At 39.1% G+C, this 19,687-nt stretch overlaps 1 protein-coding gene across 5 annotated transcripts in view; it reads right to left on the bottom strand.

Annotated features, from left to right (window-relative positions):
• Positions 1-19,687, bottom strand: part of RPS6KC1 (ribosomal protein S6 kinase C1) — an 86,382-nt gene that overhangs the window by 22,743 nt on the left and 43,952 nt on the right. For all 5 annotated transcript variants that reach the window (XM_032102965.1, XM_032102966.1, XM_032102968.1 and 2 more), the window contains 3 exons: positions 17,873-17,965; positions 7,025-7,072; positions 5,328-5,460 (listed from right to left, as the gene is read on the bottom strand). In XM_032102965.1, the coding sequence (XP_031958856.1) occupies positions 5,328-5,460; positions 7,025-7,072; positions 17,873-17,965 (274 nt within the window). The remainder of the gene's footprint in view (positions 1-5,327; positions 5,461-7,024; positions 7,073-17,872; positions 17,966-19,687) is intronic.

Raw genomic sequence — 19,687 nt, 5'->3', positions numbered from 1 at the left:
TGGACACCAAGTGTCCTTTTACATGTGACACCTGAACAGCTCTCACTGACCTAAATGTTTTGTACCCCTGTGCTAAGATAAGAAGGGGCTGGGCTGCCCAGCAGTATGAAAAATGCGAGAATTATCCAACTTAAGTTTTTCACCTATTGACACATCAAGCTGCTCTCAGGACAACTCCTGTCTTCTGCTCTCTCCACCTCACTTTATCCAAGATTTCATGCACCCTCCACTAGATTTGGGCCTCTACCTGAAGTTTTACTGCAGCTTAAGAAGGGAGACCCAAGAAGGATTAAGGAAGGACAAAGAGATATGTTGGGATCAATACTTGAAAAATCCACAAAAAATCACTGGATGATTTGAGAGGTTCACTAAACATAAAAGTTGCAAAAGACAAAAAAAGGAAATCTCTTTATTCTTACAGTGTTCAGGAATTCACCACTGTCCATTTGTGAAAACAGGGAGGACTTCAACAACTCATTTTGTTTTTGCAAATCTATTATCTTAGGTTTTCAAAAAGAAGTTGCTCATTATTAATGGCTTGTATTTAGAAACCACAGTGGAAATTACTACTTACTGCAACGTCAACTTAAGAGTTAAACACAAGTAAACAAACCAAAAACAAACAAAAAAAAAAAAAAAAACACCAAAAAAAAGAAAAAAGAAAAAAAAACCCAAAAAAATTATGTCCAAATATGTTAACATACAAATATTTCAAGAGTGGCCTCTTGGTCAAGTGGAAATACGTAAATAAGTGCCATTCAATAACTGTGTTTTATAGTGAAAAACAACAATTTTATTCCTTTTTGAAAACGTCCAATCCAGGGTCAAACAAAAGTGATATTTGTATCTGCGTATGTAATTATGCCTTTATGAATGACATACTAATAATCTTTTCTCCCTCTCCCCATGTGTTGTGTGAGATCAAGAAAACACATTAGCAAGACATGCTAATATAGTATCAGGAATATATAAAATCTAAAATTACAGAAATCAATCCAAACAAGTAAGCTTCAGTCACTGTCAAATAGTCCAACAGACTAAATAACTGTAACAGCTACAGTATTAAGCTCAAGTTTATTAGTGCTTAATTTCAGAACTATATTATTAACGTAACTAATTAAGTTTGTTTTCTTCTACCATGAACTGATTCTATAGCCAGTCTAGTTGAACATTTCTGGTTTTATAAGCACATGAAAATCATCAAGTTCCACATTCGTCTGCAGTTATTCAATGAAAAATTTCTTATTAGCCGTGCCATACTTAACCACATTTCCAGCATTCTGGAGCTTATACCTCTGCTTCTAGGGGCAGAATCTAAAAGTTAGTGTCCAAAATAATCAACACGAAATTCAGAATAAAGTGATCAAATGATGAAGCTGACTAGGAATCTTTTATATTCTTTCAAACATTTCTGCCGCTTTTTGTTAATAGTACTTGATGCAGGAACATTTAAAAGAAAATACAGAGACTATATATTATATATGACAGGACAAAATGAAACCTAAAGGTCAGCAAATTTAGTCTCCTAAACATGTTTTTTTTTCCAGCTGACGAGAAAACAATTCATGACCAGTTGGATTTTTCCTCACCCAGTACTCAGATGCTTCCCATTTCAGTTTCACATCCTGAAAGACTGGCTGGCTAAGGAGACCTACTCCAAAATAAATCAATAGCTTCTGCTAGCTTGGCCCATGAGATTATTCCCAAGGATGAAGTACTCCAATTCCCACAGAACTGGAATTCAGCTAAGAATGCAGCAGTCGCTGTATTTAGGAAATCCCAAACAGAGTCAAAGTGAACAACCCAGGCTTCCAAATACCTGTAATCTGATAGGGGAGAAAAAGAGAGAGTACTGAAAGACATGCACTTGAATTATTCTCCAAAACTGAGCCCAGCTCTCTAGATCACTGCCCAAGAATTTGTGTATGGCCAGGAGTACCAACTCTAAACCCTGCACCTCATGAGAATTAATAGCCTTCCTTGCTGGAAAAAGCACCATTTTATGGTTTTCAAAGAATCACTGGCCTCCTTTTCAAGAGAGACAAGCCTACTGGTAAACTTCACCATGTTAATGCAATGGCTACATGAAACAAGGCTTGCACAGTTCCTAGGCCAAAAGCAAAGCAGACACACAGGCACTGCCATGGTACAACAACAATAATATTCCACAGCATCCCAATGGCAGCCACAGTGGAGCTGCAGCTCCACATGAATGGGAAGCTGATCTCCTGCCTAATCTCTAATATGACAGTAGTTACAAGCACCAGAGTCCTCTATCTGCAGCTCTGTATTTCCAGTGCTGCTGGTGAAGCTCTGCTGCAAAGTTCGCTAGTTTAGGCAAAGCTCCCACTTCCCAATGCACTTGGAGCAAAAGCTATTATTCCAAAGCAGCCTCCTGAAAAAGTCACTTGCCAAGGAGCATATCACCTTTCCTACATTTTCTGATTGCTGTCAAATATTTACAGCTAGCATTATCTCCTTTCCTAACAACAAATCCCCAGCTTTGCAAGCCAGAGTGCTACCGTGGTGTTGTCTATCAATTGCTGCGTGCAGCAAGCCTCTTCAGCAGGAAGTTTCTTGAGTGCTCTCCAGATTGATAGGAACTCCAGCTTGCTTATGCTTAAAGAGATTTGACAGCTTCTAACAGCCACTTAAACTTTGATGTCCCATGGAAGCCCCCCAGCCTATTTTTGAAGCATCTGTTTCTAAAATTTCTGTAGTTAGTAGTGCCAGGAAGAAGCGAGGCCTTATTAACATCAGATTGGCTCTCTCCCACACTAGAACTTGCCAAGTGCTTTGCAACAAAGCTACAAGATAACTTCATGGACTTTTGTACTTCTGATGCATCCTTGAAGCCTCTCACTGTGGCCAGGAGAAACATCTGCAAGAGAACCCAAGACATCATTCACTGATTCTGAGCATGTAACACCATCACGATTTACCAAAACAAACAAACCAACAAACAAAAAGAGTCTTCTTCTTGAGTCTGTGGTCAAGCTTTCAGAATTCCATACAAAACCCAACAGTGCTGCACTTAATACAGTTAAAATCTACTATGAACAGGAAAGTGAGCTGCTTAGCAAACACACATGGTCCATTCATAGCATAAAACCTGAATTTGCTACACTACAAGCCACTGCCCATTTAAATTAGTATTTTACCCTTCAAACTCACAATGGTGTAGCTAACATACCTAGCATAAATTAACACCATTTATAAATTTGACTGGCAGAATCTTCTTTCTTATTGGAATAGAATTATTTGGACTATGAATGTTAAGAGCATTTATGAGGTCATGAAATAAAATTTTAAGAGACTATCACTTAAAAAGTACTGTCCTAGAATTTTTTATCCTTTCCCAACATTAACTACAAGCATCTTCTCTATTTATACCTGGTCTGAGATGGATGAAATTTTAAGAAAGGTTTGTCTATAGGGATTTCTGGTATTATTTTCCTTCTAATTTAAAGGATGAGTGCTACTAACATAAGACTGATCTGATCAAGACCATCATCAGTGGGGTGACCAAGACCAGTCACTGCATACAGTGCAGCATAACTTTAGCCCAATTTTTAAGTATCCTTTATTCACACAGAGTTCGAAGCATTTCTCCTGAACCACTTTCCAGCATCAGCCTCATAGGACAGGGTGCACTGGTTGTTGCCCCAGTTTAGGATTTGGGATCAGGCCCTACACCTGCAAAACACTTATTGTATATATTCTCAGGAAATTTACTCATCACTGTGTACCCCAGCTACTCCTCTTTACAGCAGAATCTACCACTCTTCCTCTCCCTTTGCCTGTTCTGAGCCCAGACAGCAGGTTCATGAAAATGAAAGAGCTCTGATCTCAGTGTCTCTGTTTTTCTGTTATCACAACACAATTAACACTTCCAGGAGATCACCTTGTCAACTGCTCACATTAGGCCTTCCTTACAGTTTTTGTTCTTACATCTGACCACTTCACCCATGAAATTCCACTACTACTCCACTCACTTTTCCATCTCTCTTGAGGAAGAACATCCATCCTAAAAAGAAGAGCAAAACTGCAGGGCTTCAGAAACTGCAGAAATATTATGAAGAGCGTATTAAATTATGTAATTATGCTAGCCTAAGGGCAGCTGATATCTGGCAAAGGTTGTGGGTGGGGTTTTTTGTTTGCTTTGGGGTTTCTTTGGTTGTGGGCTTTTAAAAATACTTTTTCTCTGGACAAAATGTACCAGCTTCTGTGTAGATTGCAGTTCAGGTGAGAATCTCCCAATTATCTTGTGTATTACTACACACACCTTGAGAAAAGTAGCACTGTACAGAGCAGCACTGTAAACTCCCAAGATCACCATCAGGCACTACTGTAAAGTGAGACTTTTCTTCATGCATCAGTGCTCATGGCAAAACCGAGTCACACACTGCAGAAACAGTCATTCCTGTTGCAAAGCTAACTTTAACTGGCCTCATATGACAAATTGTTCATGAAAAAGCCAAAATCTAAGTTATTACGGAGAAAAGAAGTAATATTCAATGCAATAAAATTATCTTCTCTATCAGTCAGCTTAGTTCCTTCACATCATCCATTCTGCCTGAGTTATTAGCATTTCCTAAAAAAAAGAACTATTAGCAATCCCAAAATTTATATTCTGCACTCATTCTAAACAAATATGGGTAATTACATTTAGGGAATATTTAAATCCAGGTGTTAGACAAAAGAATCAAAATGTAATTATTTTGTGCCACCTGTTCCCTGTACATTTAACAGGAATTTTATAAATAGTTTGAAGGCACAACTCTGTGGTTCTGCTTTGAACTCCTGTGCGATGCCACTAGCTATTTTCTTAAAAATCCAGATCAGTGCAATATTAACCAACAGGAAAATGTTCATGGTTTTTAGCAGAGCTATTTAATTCTTGTGCAAATACTTGTCATTTTAACTAGAGATGCTAAAAAGACTTACTAGTCAAAGTTTACGAAAGTAGCCAAATACTTTATCTCTGAGAAATAACTGTAAATAATGCAGATTTTTGTTGCAGTCAAAGCACTCTCTCTCCTGTAGAAAATAAACAGTTGGAAGCTTTCAATATTGCTACATACAATTCAAGTAACCCATCGGGATTTGAGGCCATTTGAAGCAGGAATCAGATCCAGCCCAAAATGAGAGGGGAAAAGGGGGAGGGACAGAGGAATGGAGTGGGGTGTCTTACATGACATCTCCCTGGCACACTAAAAATATTTTAACTGGATGTATGAGAGATTAATTTGACAATGAAGTGCACCATTGATTAAAACTGAAAGCCTTTGACTCTTTTCAACAATATGCTTAAAGGAGAGACAAACCTTCTGCGTGCTGCAGGACGAGGAAGACAGACTCCTCGGAGATGATGTACTTGTGCAGACACACCATGTTGGGCACGCAGCGGGGGATGATGGTCGTTCTGCTCCTGCTGCACTCACTACTTTTCCTTAGACCCTGACAGAGAACAAAAAGGTCAGTTGTACCCTCAGTTGCCTTTGGAGCCTGCTGTGCTCTGTGTTTATCAACCAAACTAATCTATCCGAGTTACTCTGGGCTTCAGAGAAACCACTCATCTGCTGCTCTATGCCCCTCGGTCCCCTGAGGCTGTGCTGATGGCATCTGGCGCATTTCCAGAGAACAGAAGATGGCACAAAGCTGCCATTAAAATCAATTACATGGGTCAATGTTTTTATTAGAATCTCTCTCAAACTAAGTCATCAGGATGACACTCAGTTATTTCCCTGTGACCTTTTTTTAAAATTTTATTTTTGTGTGTGACCAAAAGACACTATTAAAAAAATTCAATTCAAGTCCTAAAGACAAAAGAATGCCTTCGCCTCACAGGTAATCCTCACATTTCCATTTTACTTTACTAAAGACAACAACCACCTCAATAAAAAAGAAAGGAAAGGATTAGTCTCCTTGAGAGGCAATGATTTTTGGGAGGTAGTGCAGAGATGAAGTTGCCAGAAGTGAAAAAATTGATGCGGGAGGGTGAAAGGGAGGGGAGAGAGAAAGAGAAAAAAAATTATGTCAATAGTGTGACCTATTACAATATTGATAAACATAGGCAGTTACATGGGAAATTCAATGTTACCCTATCTACCAGTAGATAATGTGAGGTTCTAATATACAATATTCACAAATAAACCTTTCTCAGAAACAAACAGGTTTGCAGTATCCTGCACATACAATTTCAAAGGCTGATGCAGAAAGTTAAGGTGGGCTGTAAGCCAGATCTGAAGCAAAGTTACAAAATGTTAACAAGTAACTAGAGGTTCACGTTTGGGACACAGCATTTTTTCAATCCTTCCTGCCATTAGCAGTGGAATTCATGTCAAGGGGAGCCTGAAGTAAATGGTCACAAAAACAATACTTATAACTGAACTAATTCTCAGCATCACAGATGCTCTGAGCATACTGGGGTCTTGATCTGAACACTTTCTGAAACATAAAAGAGTAATGTGAAAAATTTTATTCTGACCAAATAACTGTTCATAAATGTAATTGGTTAGTAACATTAAACTCTTATCTCAGACTATTGATGTAAAACATAAGGAAATAAATTTGAGGAAGACTAGTTGAACATTTCATTCAGAACCCCTTTGGCCAGCAGGATATTCTTCAGCTAAAGAAGACCAACACAAACAGGAGTGGATGTGCTTGGATTAAGCAGAATTTTCATGTTCATCAGAAGCCCTGAGCCACCAGGGCTTTACAGATGTTTTAAGCAGCACATTCAATCTGTGTTTCTTTACCAAAGCCTGCAAAGGTGTTGGCCTCAATAACCAGAGGCAACTCAGGTGACTAAACCAGCACATCTGAGCACTAGGGATGTGAGAGAGAAAGGATGAGAATGCAACCAAATACTGACAAAAGGAATTCCAGGGCACTTAACATGTATTATAATAATACATAATAACAATATATTGCAGGGATACCTCTATAAATTACCTGTAAGCTGATCTTTGTGCGCTGGTGTAATTTAGGAGGTCATATAATAAAAGATTTTACTCACCTTCAATATAAAAGTCTGCTGTGTTCTGGTGTCCATTACAAGCAAAACCTAAGCAAAAAGTATTCAGAGAAAATATTTAAGATTCACATGTGTAAGCTAACAAAACATAGTTCTTAAATCTAATGTTGAATATTCTTACAAAGAAAGTGATACAAGCAATTCAAAAATTAAACCCCTGCAGCATACAGACTTGATAAGCAGTCTTTTTTCTAGCAAAGAAATGACTGAGGATATAGATCACTAAAATTAGGGTAACAACAAAAAAAATGGGATTTATTTAGAGAGAAAAGTCTGGATGGTTTTGCTGCAGAGAGAACACTTACAGCTGCAAAGAGCATCTCTGTTAGCAGTGCATCACCTCTACTGAAAGCACTTCAAACACAGCAATGAGAGAAGCACTAAATAACTACATTCTTAGCAAGCTCCATTTGTTTATGTGTTGAAAACAAAACAAACAAAAGGACACATATGTGTGTATATACACTTAGGAAACCATCTTTAGAAAGCTGGAACCCTCTGCCTTCAAGTCACCCGACTCAGGAATTAACTGTTTTCAAACTCTAAGAACACAGATGTGCTTGAAAAGCTCCAGCTGCAAGACAGCCCCACGAGCAGCATAAGCACAAGCTCAATCTTCCTGTAGGAACAAGAACAAGAACAAGAGTGTGCCCTCACTGTTTACTTACAGCAGATATTGTAAACTTCCAGTATAAACATTCATATAGTTATACCAAAATACTTAGGCTGCAAAAATCATACCTCTAAAAGGCTTCTTTCCCATGCTGGCACTGGGATTACCAAACTCTAAGTTCAACAGACAAGATGCAGCAACTCCAAGTGAACGGACAAGGTGCAGTGAAGACCAATCATTGCATCCAGAAAGACTTCTTGCAGAGGAATGAAATGTCAGGAGCAACATGGCATCATCAGGTGGCAAAGGACACCACCACGCACAGGCTCCCTTACCTCCCTGCTGCAATTGCTGCAGAGGGGCAGCAATGCAGCCATGCTCTGCTGTCTCCAAAAGGAAGAAACCTTTGCTCTTTGGGATCGTAGCATTCAAAACCTACTTCTCTCCCCACTGCATCTCAAACATGAGAAAGAGAACTGAAGTCTTTTCTAATCATTTCTCTCTCAACATATTTTACCAAAACAAATGAAGTGACAGACTCTTCCCCATCTCAAAGACCCCCTCTTTTACTAGGGTTGCACCCAATTTTAAAAGCTTTTCTGTATATTTGGGGAGAGGAAAAAAAAAAAAAAAATCAACAGAAGTTGGTGCTACTGAGATTTTTTTAACAAAGGAGTGACACACAGTTACCATGTCAAGGGCATGGTATGGAAAGGCAAGTGTGCCCAGACCGCTGAGTGTGCCAAACAACTTTTAAGGCCTCTTACCTAGGGCTCCCAGAAACAGTGGAAACCAGCTCCATAAATAACAACTGTGAAACTGGTTTTGTTTACTGATGTTTTAAGATGTTTAAGAAGTTTACACCTTAAAATTAAAGAAAAACCCAAAACCACACTGACCAACTAAAGAAAACCAACAGAAAAAAATAAAAGCCACTTTACAAGAGGTGCCAAAAGAAGATTAAAATGGTTTGGAAACATCTATGTGTTTACAATCACTCTCCTTTCTCTTCTCCCAAGTTTGTTTGCAACTAGACACTGTTCACATTGAGGCAATAAATACGAGAACATATGTGATTTTTTTTTTTAAATGTGCCCTTTGACTGTCAATATCTCCCAAACAGGTGTTGGCTAAATGATTATAAATTGGCCTCTGGATACACCTCTTCAACTGAGCCGTACAGGACTGGTGATAATATAATTAGACCTAAAAACATCAGGCTGGTGAATGCGTTCCATCTGTTTGGCAATAATGTTTAGTTAACAATAGTCTTTAAAAGAAGCACCTTCAACTTCAGTTCTTAAAGTTATTTATAGGGCCATTCTTAACACACCAGCACTCTTGCTAACAAGAGCTTTAGCCACTTGGAAATTATTAGCCATACGGCTGTATATGGAAAGGAATGGTAGCATTTAACATCTGTATCTCTCCAGATTTACAAGCATGAACCTCATTTAAAGTCACTTCTTAATGAACAGTTCCGTGGTCTGTATTAATATTATAGTTGCATGCACAAAGATCATAAGGAGCCAAACATTTTTTTAATACCAACAGTAGGCCAATCAGTAATGAAGCTGTCAGCATAAAGGACAGAATAATAGCTTCTTTAACCCTCAAACAGGATTTGTTCATTTGTAGAGTAGAAGACACCAATTTAAAAACTGCTCATGGGTTTGCTCACCTTTATAAAGACAAAAATCTAATTTGGTACTAATTTGATACAATTGTCTTTCCAATAAAAGGCTCCTAAAGCCATCTTTTATTCCATGATAAAACAACTGCTATAACTAAAACTGTCATGAAATAATTACCTTTGATAGCATACCTTATTGCACAAATACAATTAATGTATTCCTCCCTTTCATTTTTCACACTTGCTTATCAGCACTGTATTAGCATATGGTGCAACAGAAGAGATTACTGAGCCCTCACCCCGTAAGTTGAGGTATAGAACCACGACCACTAACAAGAATAAAGCAGACAGCAGGTCCCTGTAGGGTAACTTCATCTGCTGTTATATTGCAGCATCCACATGAAGGTAGCAGCTACAGTTTTATACCTGCAATAACAACAACTAATATCCTTGTGCCTTTGAGGTTAACTACCTAGATGGACTACCCAGTCCAACTGACCAGCTCTTTTGTTTTGCCTCCCATCAAGTACCTACTTTCCCCAAGTGATTAACACCTCATTCACAGCTCCACTTCATTTTAGGGACAATTACTTCTTTCTTGATTCAGTACCAACCTTTGGCAAGACTGTTTACCTCAAAACGGACTCCAAGAAGCCCAGGAAGAGCCTTGGAAGTAACTTGAGAAATTCATGTAGTGATGGTCCATTTGGCCCTGGCAGACTGCAGACCTTACGTGGGCCCACCAAATCAAACACTTGTTTCAAGGGAAAGCAGCCTGCATGCATTATTGCAAAGATGGGGTTTAACCAGGTTCTTCCAGGTAAATAAAGGAGTACGTGAATGGGCAAGTGGCTATCAGAAAGCCATTTCACGAAGGGCTAAGTCCAAGAAACAGAGGGTTGCAAGTATATTTGCTTGAATTTTTATCACACCCAGAGCAGAGAAAGAAAGGTCAGCAGCTCTTGGATGCATTACAACACTGCTGCAGAAGGGCAAAACTGTACCCCTGCCACTGACCCAGGTGCCAGCTTACTCTCCTCACCTCATGCTTTACAGCCAATTTATAGATAGAAGTGCACCAAGTCTCCTGTTTGCATTCCTTCACACTTCTCTCCCGTTGCAAAAGTGCTTCTGTAATTCTAAGATTTCCTTTTAAAATGCAAAGTGACAAGTTCCCACGCTAATGGCACAATGGGGCAAAACAGGATTCCACAGAGCATTCACTGGGACAGAACTCTGTTATTCTCCAGAGCAGATCACACAGAGATGCTAGCACTAGACTAGGCTGCTTCTAGCTCACATAAGCTGACAAAACCTCTTTCACCATCTAAGTTGTAATATTTAATATCTCCTAACAACGAGCTGTCGGCTGTAACATTCAGCATCCTGTTTCAGGGAGCAGGGAGAAGAAGGCACAGCAGGGCACTCCTCGGCACTGAGCAGCTAGGCTGTAACACAAAGGAGACAAGGCAAAATCCTCTTTGTAATACTAATGGACGAACAGAGTCAAGGTCCACGTTTCACGCTGGCTCTTATGGCACTGTTGCTTACTCATTCTTTCTCTATTTTTTTGCACTGACAACCACCTCAACATGGCCAAAAACACTGAGACACAAAGAGCAATTACCACAAATAAATATCTAATGTAAATAAGGGTCTTCAGCAGCACAGACATCCTAATTTTGTACAAGCACTGAAGCTCTAAGGAACATCCCAAAAAATAAGTGAACGCAGCAGCACCGCATGACAGCATCTCAGTAAAGTGCAGATAGCAATACCCCTCTGTGATTCCAAATAGGATTTCTTACTTGTGAATTCTTTTTTTTTTTCCTAAGTCAAGGGTTAATTCTGATGCTGACAGCAGCTACTTAAGAAAATTAGCTTCTTAGATTTGATTTACAGTGTATCCAACAGCTTAGAGGAAAATAAATTAAATTCAATTCAATATAGGAGGTACAATTAATTGGAGAAAAATAAAATAAAACCTGCCTGGTAAATAACCATAGTCTAGCTTTAAGAAAACAGTTAATTTTAAGATCCTATAAATGCACAGAAATTAGCAAATGTTTCGGTATGCTAATTTTTTTTAATTAAAAGATATTTCTGCAGTAAAAGCTCTTTCATATGCAGTACTGATTCTTCATCAAACGTTAAGTTTCCAACTTAACACCAGTATAGCCGGTGGCAGCCTGAAGGTTTACCATCTGCTGCCACCCAAAGTCACGGTGGCCACCTTCAGAACATATGCATCAAAGCCCTGAGATAAGAGACTGAAGGAATACTGCAGAAGTCAGCATAAGGGGGAGCACAGACCCAGGGGCAGGCAACAGGCAAGTCACCAGGAAAAAAAGAACATGGTGAACCAGCAGTCACCCCGCCGAGCACCCAACCAAGGTCACGGGGGACAGCACTGGGACAACCGAGGACTGCTCTGAACTGCGCTGCTCTCCGCAGGTGGCTTTAACACTAACGCACAAATCCTGCACGCTGCGGACATCTGCTTCCCCAGTTACCCTTCCTTTTCTGGGATTTCTCCCCCTCTCCCCCTTCTCCCCTGCCCAGCATCTCCATACTGATTTTTTTCCTAGTTTCTGTTCTTTCAGGACATAGCACAGAACATACCTGTGTTTTTTATTTACTGGAGCAGCTTTTAACACTAATCAAAACAAACACGTCAACACATTTGCTTACAAAAATGTGACTTTAAGTTCGCTAACACAAGTGAAAAATACCTCGTGCCTGATCAAAGAAAATGGAATAGGATCTCTTACTCCAGTACCAGATAGCAGAAAGGTTTCCAAGACAAACCATGACTAAGGGATTACTTTAAAACCAGCTCCATTTTGTTATTAAATTGCTGCTCTACACTTAAAACACATCATGTAATATTGTCACCAGTGGGCCACCTATTCACTCTGGTCCTTATCTGCTAAACAAATGTACCCTTATCACAGGACAGATACTCTAACAGAAGTCCTACAAACTTGAATATGTTATATAAAATGATCACCTGGGATTTTTTTCCTGTGTTTACCCCACCAGGTGGAAAATGCTGTACTGACAGATTACAAGGAACAAGACAAGTCATCCACCTGATCCTAAGCACAAGTATTTGGGACTGCAAGAAAACCTCAGCTGGGGCTGGAATACAGCTGGGTGCTGCACTCAGGACACGGCTGTGTTGATGGGCAGGAGCAGGGGTGCAATTCCTCCTGCTCTCCTCAGCTGTGCCAGCTGTCACAAGGCTACCAGGATTAAAAGATCTACTTAACACAGATTTATTCTTGTCACTTTTCAGATTACACCACCCGGACTCTCACTCATCTCCCTCTGTCGTTACAGAAAGAGATTACATTTGGCTAATATGTATGAAAAATGTGATTATTCCTTATCCTTGTACCTGTGCAATATGAATTATCTTCAGTTTGCAATTATTCCTCTTTTCAAACCATTATTCTAAGGAACTTACAGCCCGTATATTCTATGACTTGCAATAATAGTGTACTTATAAGACAAATGGTGCAGCTTTAAATAATGAAAATGCTAAGAAAGCAGCATATATTCAAATTCGAATTTTTAAATACTTTGAATTGGTTGGTAACAGAAAGTCCACTTTCTTAAAGTAAACTAGAAACTGGCCAATAAATTACAAATGGTGAAATATTAACCTAGAAAATATATCTGGCAGGTTTTACTAGTGAAAGCATTTTACAATATGAAATGCCACTGGCATCCCGGAGTAATTGCCTGGCACCAATTATGTACTAAGCAACTTAGGAAGATAAACTTAAATAACTTTGGCTTAAAAAAAAAAAATCTTAATAATTTATTTCTTTCTAAAGGCCACAAGATACATATAGTACAGCCTGCAGAAGAAAGTCCAACAATGTAATTTCTTTTTTCTAAAGGCAAGGGCAAAATTTGCATTACTATACTATTACTATAGTGAGACAAACAAGAAAGAAGCTAGAAAGAAGCTAAGGGTTACAACAACAAACACTCAGAAATGTTCAGATTTGTGTAAATGGAAAGATTTCAGGAAACAAGTGACAGGTGTTTGAGGGCAGGGAAGAAGGGACAGGGCTCTTTCCAGCTGGCAGAGAGACTACGTTTTAAAGTTGAGCAAGCTTTGTTACTTGGGACTTGAAACCTGACTGTAGTTTAGGAATAATCCCACAGCAGTAGGGAAAGGAAGGCAGGGAGTCAAGAAATCAGCTTTGACAATAACCCTGTAGTTGATTTGATTATGTAGGACTTGGCAAGCCACTTAAGAAACTAAAATTATCGAAACATAAAACCAGCTCTTAAAAGTTTATTTGCATGAATAGTTACTATTATTACTCAGTTTCAGATTTTCAACCTTTTTGCCATTGCTATTTTCCATTATGCCCCGTTTGTAGGTACATTCCAGATCCCTTTCCCCCACAGCTCTTAGGCACACACAAGCACTTACTCAAATCCATAAGATGATCTAAAGATGCTTGACAGAGTGCACCTGAGAGCCAGGGGAGAGAAAACATCTGCCACGGTCAACTCAGTTTCACAGCTGCAACAGTCTTTAATCTCACCTCCCAATAAAAGGCTGAATATTTAAGTTACTAACAAACACTAACAGGACGTAGTTAGCTATGTCTGTTATTCACGCACAACAACACACATGCTGCCATAAGAAGGACCCATTCCTCCTTCCCCTCTGATTAAATTTCATCAGAACTAGCCATGACCTGTTTGAATTCAACTCTGGGTCTGCAGATTATGCATGTGAAGCTGACATATATTCTACATATTTCTGCTTTTTGGCACTTTCACTCATTAAGAAGACAAGTAGTAATCACACTTTATAAATAATTAATATTAGTTTGGTTCTCCTGCATATTTTTAAAGTCACTTCATCAAAATGTACACCCACCAGAGTTAGGACTTCTCACAACAGCATGGGAGACACAAAAAACCCTCTATATTCAAGATTAACAGAATTGCTTCCATTTTCTAAAAACAGTTATCTATCTCAGAAACTCCCAAAATAATTTCAGCAAGACCTTGATGAGAGTACATTATTTTATTAGGTTTCATAATAAAGCTTAACAAACAAGCTCAAACGTATGGACAGCTGTGGAAGAACTAAACACAGCCACACCAGCCTTGATAGGGGACCAGGGGAGGGCATAGAAGAGACATAAATGACAGCCATTGGTTACACAGGCATAGTTATTACTTAATGCACTCTGCTTTCAAGATGAATCTTTAAATTGAATGAATCTAAATAACAGAGGCTTCTAAAGAATAAGAAATTGGGTTTGAAACAGCATTGTGAAGGTATCCAGCAGCACCACAACAAAGTCGTTTCTTTAGGGGCCAGCTGTAGCTTCAAAGGAGAGATTTGCCTAGGGCAGAAACTCAGCACAGAACCTGCAACCTTGATTTTTAATTAGGCAAATTTTGAAAGCAGAACTCTTTCTTATTCCAAAAAAGAAGCTTTCTACTTTAAGGTGCATGAGCTTATTAAACTATTGATCATTTGTGGTTGGTGATAACAACAGCTACAATATTTAGGTATTTGTTTTCAATGCAGTACCTCTGCTGACACTAATAAGAGCTTTGCTGCCCAAACAGCAGCACCTCACACTCCACAACGTTTGCAGGCCAAAAGCCACCTTTACAATTAGATTACACCTCTATTCCAGAAACCTACTCACAGGCAGGCTCTGTACATATTAAACATATAAAATACCTGCAAACACCACCTCATTAACTTCTGACACCATGAAGTGAGCAAACACAGCAGCAGCAGCACTCAAAAAAAAAAAGAATGGTTTCCTCAAGCAAAACCTAAGTCCTCTTTGGTCTACTAAAATAGTCAGATTTATACTACAGCGTTTGCATGGGAGCAAAAGTAGAAGGGTGGGAGGCAAGGCAGTTATAGGCATTCTTCCCTGAATTTTCACAATAATTCAAGGAGTTTAAAAATGCTAAGATCTCTAACTCTCTCAGATTTAGCAGAAAAGGGTCAAGGCAACAAAAATTATTCAGGTGACAAGGAAGGTGAAAGGGCAGACAGGGAAAGAAAGACTGCACATTGGGAATAAACTAGGCTAAAATTAAATATCTAATCATTCTGCCTAGTCCAAAATAGTTTGAAAAACCCAGAGTTTCAGGTAGCAACAAGCATTTTGTCTGTGAAAATTAAGCCAATTCAAAACACTTCAAGAGGCTTCAAAAGAAGAACAAAGAGTGACATTACTCTAAGGGAAAGCACTGAACCTTTCAGCATTTGAATGAGGGAAGGTTAACAGCTGGTTTTGTCGAGGCAGCACTGCAGCAGGCAGACACCACTCTGGGTTTCAGCAGTGGGAGGACAAGTCTGCAGACCAACCAACACCATTTTTAAGTCAGTGTGTTCAAGCCCGTCTTGCACAGGGTTAGTCAAGCCAGCAGTTACAATGCCAGAGGCTCATTACAACTCACACACCCATTTTCTGCTGAAACCAAAGCAGCTACCTTAGGGTTAGAATGGAAGATTATTTTCAGGCAAAACTCTGCATGGCGCTGAACAGTTACAGTTACAGCCCTGTGCCCAAAAGCATGGCATCTTCAATGCTGGCCCTGAAAATCAAAATCCATTTTCAGGAACAAGCACGCTCTGTCATCTGCCTGGCTCCAGCAAGGATACTTACACACAGATTGGATTTCTCCATGATGTGAGCTTTAGGGCATATGGAAGCAGAGAAGGAGTGAAATGACAGTGATGGTGAGGAAGGAAGAGAGATGGTGCTTTAAACCAAAGGCAGGGACACCACCTCCAGCCCACAGATACATGTGCACACTTCTGCTTCACATTCACATGCATTTTGTGTATGCATTATAAAACCAAATAAAATATTCTCCAGGCACAGAGCAGGTTTTCATTTGCCTCACAACTTTACAAACACCTAGAAATATATGATCAAAAGCAGCATACTCAGAATAAGGCTAAGATTGTGACAAGATAAACCTGGAAGTAGGAACGCAGAGTACAAAGACATCTGAAAGAATCCTGCTCACTTTTCTACATAATAATTAAACGTGAATTCTGAGCCCCATGATACTGTTTACACAGGAGCATTCCAGCTGTATGCACAGGCCTGCTACTCCTTGCATACATCTCCAACTCTGGGAATCTTGCATTTTTACCATCATTAGAACCCTGATTCAAAGATCTGGACGTGTTCAGCTCACACCTGGGACACTTACTGAAACTGCTCAGAGAGAGCTAAGGAGATCTGGTACCACCAAGGACTCCAAAAGTTTCATTCTGATCTTTTCCAGTAGCTGTTCGTTATCATTACACAAGAATGGAGATACCAAAAAAGTCTTTCTTGATCCATTTCCAGCACTTCTGCAGGCTCACTCTGTCAGGCTAGTTCACAGAAACCATGCCTACTGCACTAATTTAATTAGCACCTACTAACAGGTGCTACAGATAGGTGGTCTTTCCAACATGTCTCTCTGATATGTGTACAGAGTGGTATACAGGCTAAATTCTCTACTTAAAACTGAGGCAAGAAGATACAATGAATATGAAGTCAGAGCTTAGAAAACATTGTATGCTATAAAAACAACCATAATACCTAATATATACAACCCTCTGAGGAGAAGTTATCAACTTATGCACACAATTACAACGAAACAGGCAAAGAAAAACAAAAACCAGTCCCAATAGCTAGGTTCAGTCCAACAAGAAAAAGAAACCAAGAAATACAGACCTCAAGGGATGAGCCACAGGTTTTTGATGCACGTTACAAATGCATAAATTGACCGTGCATCAGTAGCTCATGCACAAACCAGGGACTACATAAGGAACTATCAAAAGGCACAAGGGATTTGGCACAGCAAAAAGGAAACGAGCCGTTACAGTCTGCATTAGCCACTGTCACACTGCTGAATAATGCATCATCTTAAAAGTATTTGGTAAGGTGGTAACTGATCAGCATTATCAAAACAACCCAACAATTCTTCTGGTCTCTTAATTAGGCTTGCAAAAAGATCAGTATGGTCCTTTAGTGTTTACAGACGGGTATTATCCTGGGATTTTGGAAGACATTATTTGCATGACTCAAAAATAAGCTTGGCTTCATTGCTGAATCTCTGTCTTGGCAAGGGATTTCAATTCTGAATTCTCAGGGAAGGAGAACAATCGTGCGTGTGTGTGTGTCCCCAGTTCCCATTTCAAGTAAAGAGTTCAAAAGTAAGAATTTCTACCCTTCTATATTTCAAGTATCTACCAGATTGTTCAAGTGAAAACACATCAACTTGTCCTTACCCCAGAATGGCAACTGTGATTCCATTTTTGAAAAACAGGCCTCATCCCATCGAATGCTACCAAACATGTACCTTATCCTTTAGCTCAAATACATTTTGCATGACCTTACATGAATTGCTTAGATAAAAGCCTTTTTTTATTCTACTTTTGTTATTTTAAAGTGCAGATGCATTTGAGTCATTTTCCCCTTTTGTTTCATATCCTTAAGATCCACAGCTTCAAAGACAAAATGTCAGCATGCAGTCGATTTATGACTGAATTCTTGAAGAGACACTGAAGAATTACCTTGTCAATCACCCCAAGGACTCTGAAGGTCTTCAGTTCCTCGGCAGGGCTCCTTAGGTTCCAAGAGGGCCTTGAACTTAGTGATCCTGGAGGCTAATGGAAGATATCAAAGATTATACATCAATCAGGGTGGTACTTGAAGGAAGACTGCCTGCTGAAGCAAATGCCAGGCCGAAGGAAACTAAATTTATCATAAATCAGAGAGACTGAAGATGAAAGGAGAAGTTTTCTGTTTGTCCTTAGCGGGGGAAAAAAAAACCAACTTGCAAGTAAATAAAAGTCGACATAACACTGAAAACAAAATTTCAAAAAGAAAAATGCAATGAATTTTTATCTTTTCTACGCTTAATGGAACCCAGCAATTGATTACTCAGTTCTTACCACATAATAATAATCAATCAAAGCCTTACAGGTATTCAGGGTACAAAATAATTCAGAGATCACTGAGGAGGAGAAAGCAAATTAGAGGCTTTTTAAATCTGAAGAACATAAAATATAGAATTATAAACAGGGTTCTCTTGCTCTCTGGTGAGCTTTATGAAATCGTTTTAATAATAAGGTGCACAACAGAAATGACTCCTAAAGCTGCCTTAGAAAAAAGTAGCTAGCTATGTATCATTAATCTAGAAATTAACACCACAGCAAGAAAATTGGCAGGTGCTAATTATTCAAGTAGTTAATTCACTAATACACATAGATGTTTGTCCATACTGTGGTTCATAGTTTCTCAGAGCAAACTCAAAGCTTCCATGTCAGAGGGGGAAAGACGTTTCAACTGGAAGTCTTTTGGGACAAAGATCAACCTCTAAAGCATCCCATATACCTCTGGCATGTGAACAAACATTTTCAGCAGTTTCTAGTTGCCAGCTGAGAGAATTCATTAGATCTTCCTCCAAAAATTCAACATGTAGCTTCTACTAGAACCACAGACCTGTATGTCTTCCTCACAAATAAGGTAACTTCATTTCAGAGCCGCTGAATGCCAAACTCCTTTCAAGCATAACCTGGCCTCCCCATGTACATTTCTATCACACAAAGGTGCAAAGAAAGAGGAAGGTGAAACTCCTTGATTTCTAGACTTCCAAGAGGAAAAAGCTGTTTTTCTAATTTGTCAACATTCTGAGGCAATATTTAACGATTATGTCACAAAGGAAAATGGCTGGTAAGCAAATATGCTGTGGATGAAATGCTTAACTATCAGGAAAAATCAAATTTTTTTCCCTTGTGATGAGAAATTCCAAGATCCTGATCTAGGCAGAGCCACTTCCTGTCCCCCTATTTTTTCTTCCTCAGACATCCTTACTGTGCTATCCTCAAAGGCTAAAGCAACTCCTCAAAGCCTTCCCCAAAACTGAGCCCATTCACGTTGCCAGTCAAAAACATTCTCTCCTTCCAAATTCCTTCCTAAAAATCAGTACTTATTTAAGTACTCATTGCCCACAAAATCCAAAAGGGCCATAAACACATGTTCAAAAAGCTCGGAGAAAAGTGCGTTTTTCTGTGCTCAGCGTTTAGGAGTTGATTAGTTATCTTCATTTATTTGTCTGGGTCTGATAATAGTTTTGTCACGTAAACCCTGCCAAGCAGGAGTACCAACAGCAGTTAAAACAGCCCAGATTCTAAAATCTAAAACTAAAGGCTTTAACAGGAAGAAAAACAAAAAAAGAAAACTCTACATGAACTTTTTTCTCCAAACCTCATTTCAGTTCCACATTCCAGCAAGCTGTTGGAAGTATTTTGAGAGTGTGCAATTTTTCTGCAATAATGAAATACTTCCTTTGAAACAAAGAGTTGTGCTAACACAGTTTATTCATG

Source organism: Corvus moneduloides, chromosome 3, assembly GCF_009650955.1.
Source record: "Corvus moneduloides isolate bCorMon1 chromosome 3, bCorMon1.pri, whole genome shotgun sequence".
NCBI classification, from domain to species: domain Eukaryota; kingdom Metazoa; phylum Chordata; class Aves; order Passeriformes; family Corvidae; genus Corvus; species Corvus moneduloides.
The sequence above is the reverse complement of the archived record's forward strand: the minus strand, read 5'-3'. Positions and strand labels throughout refer to the sequence as shown.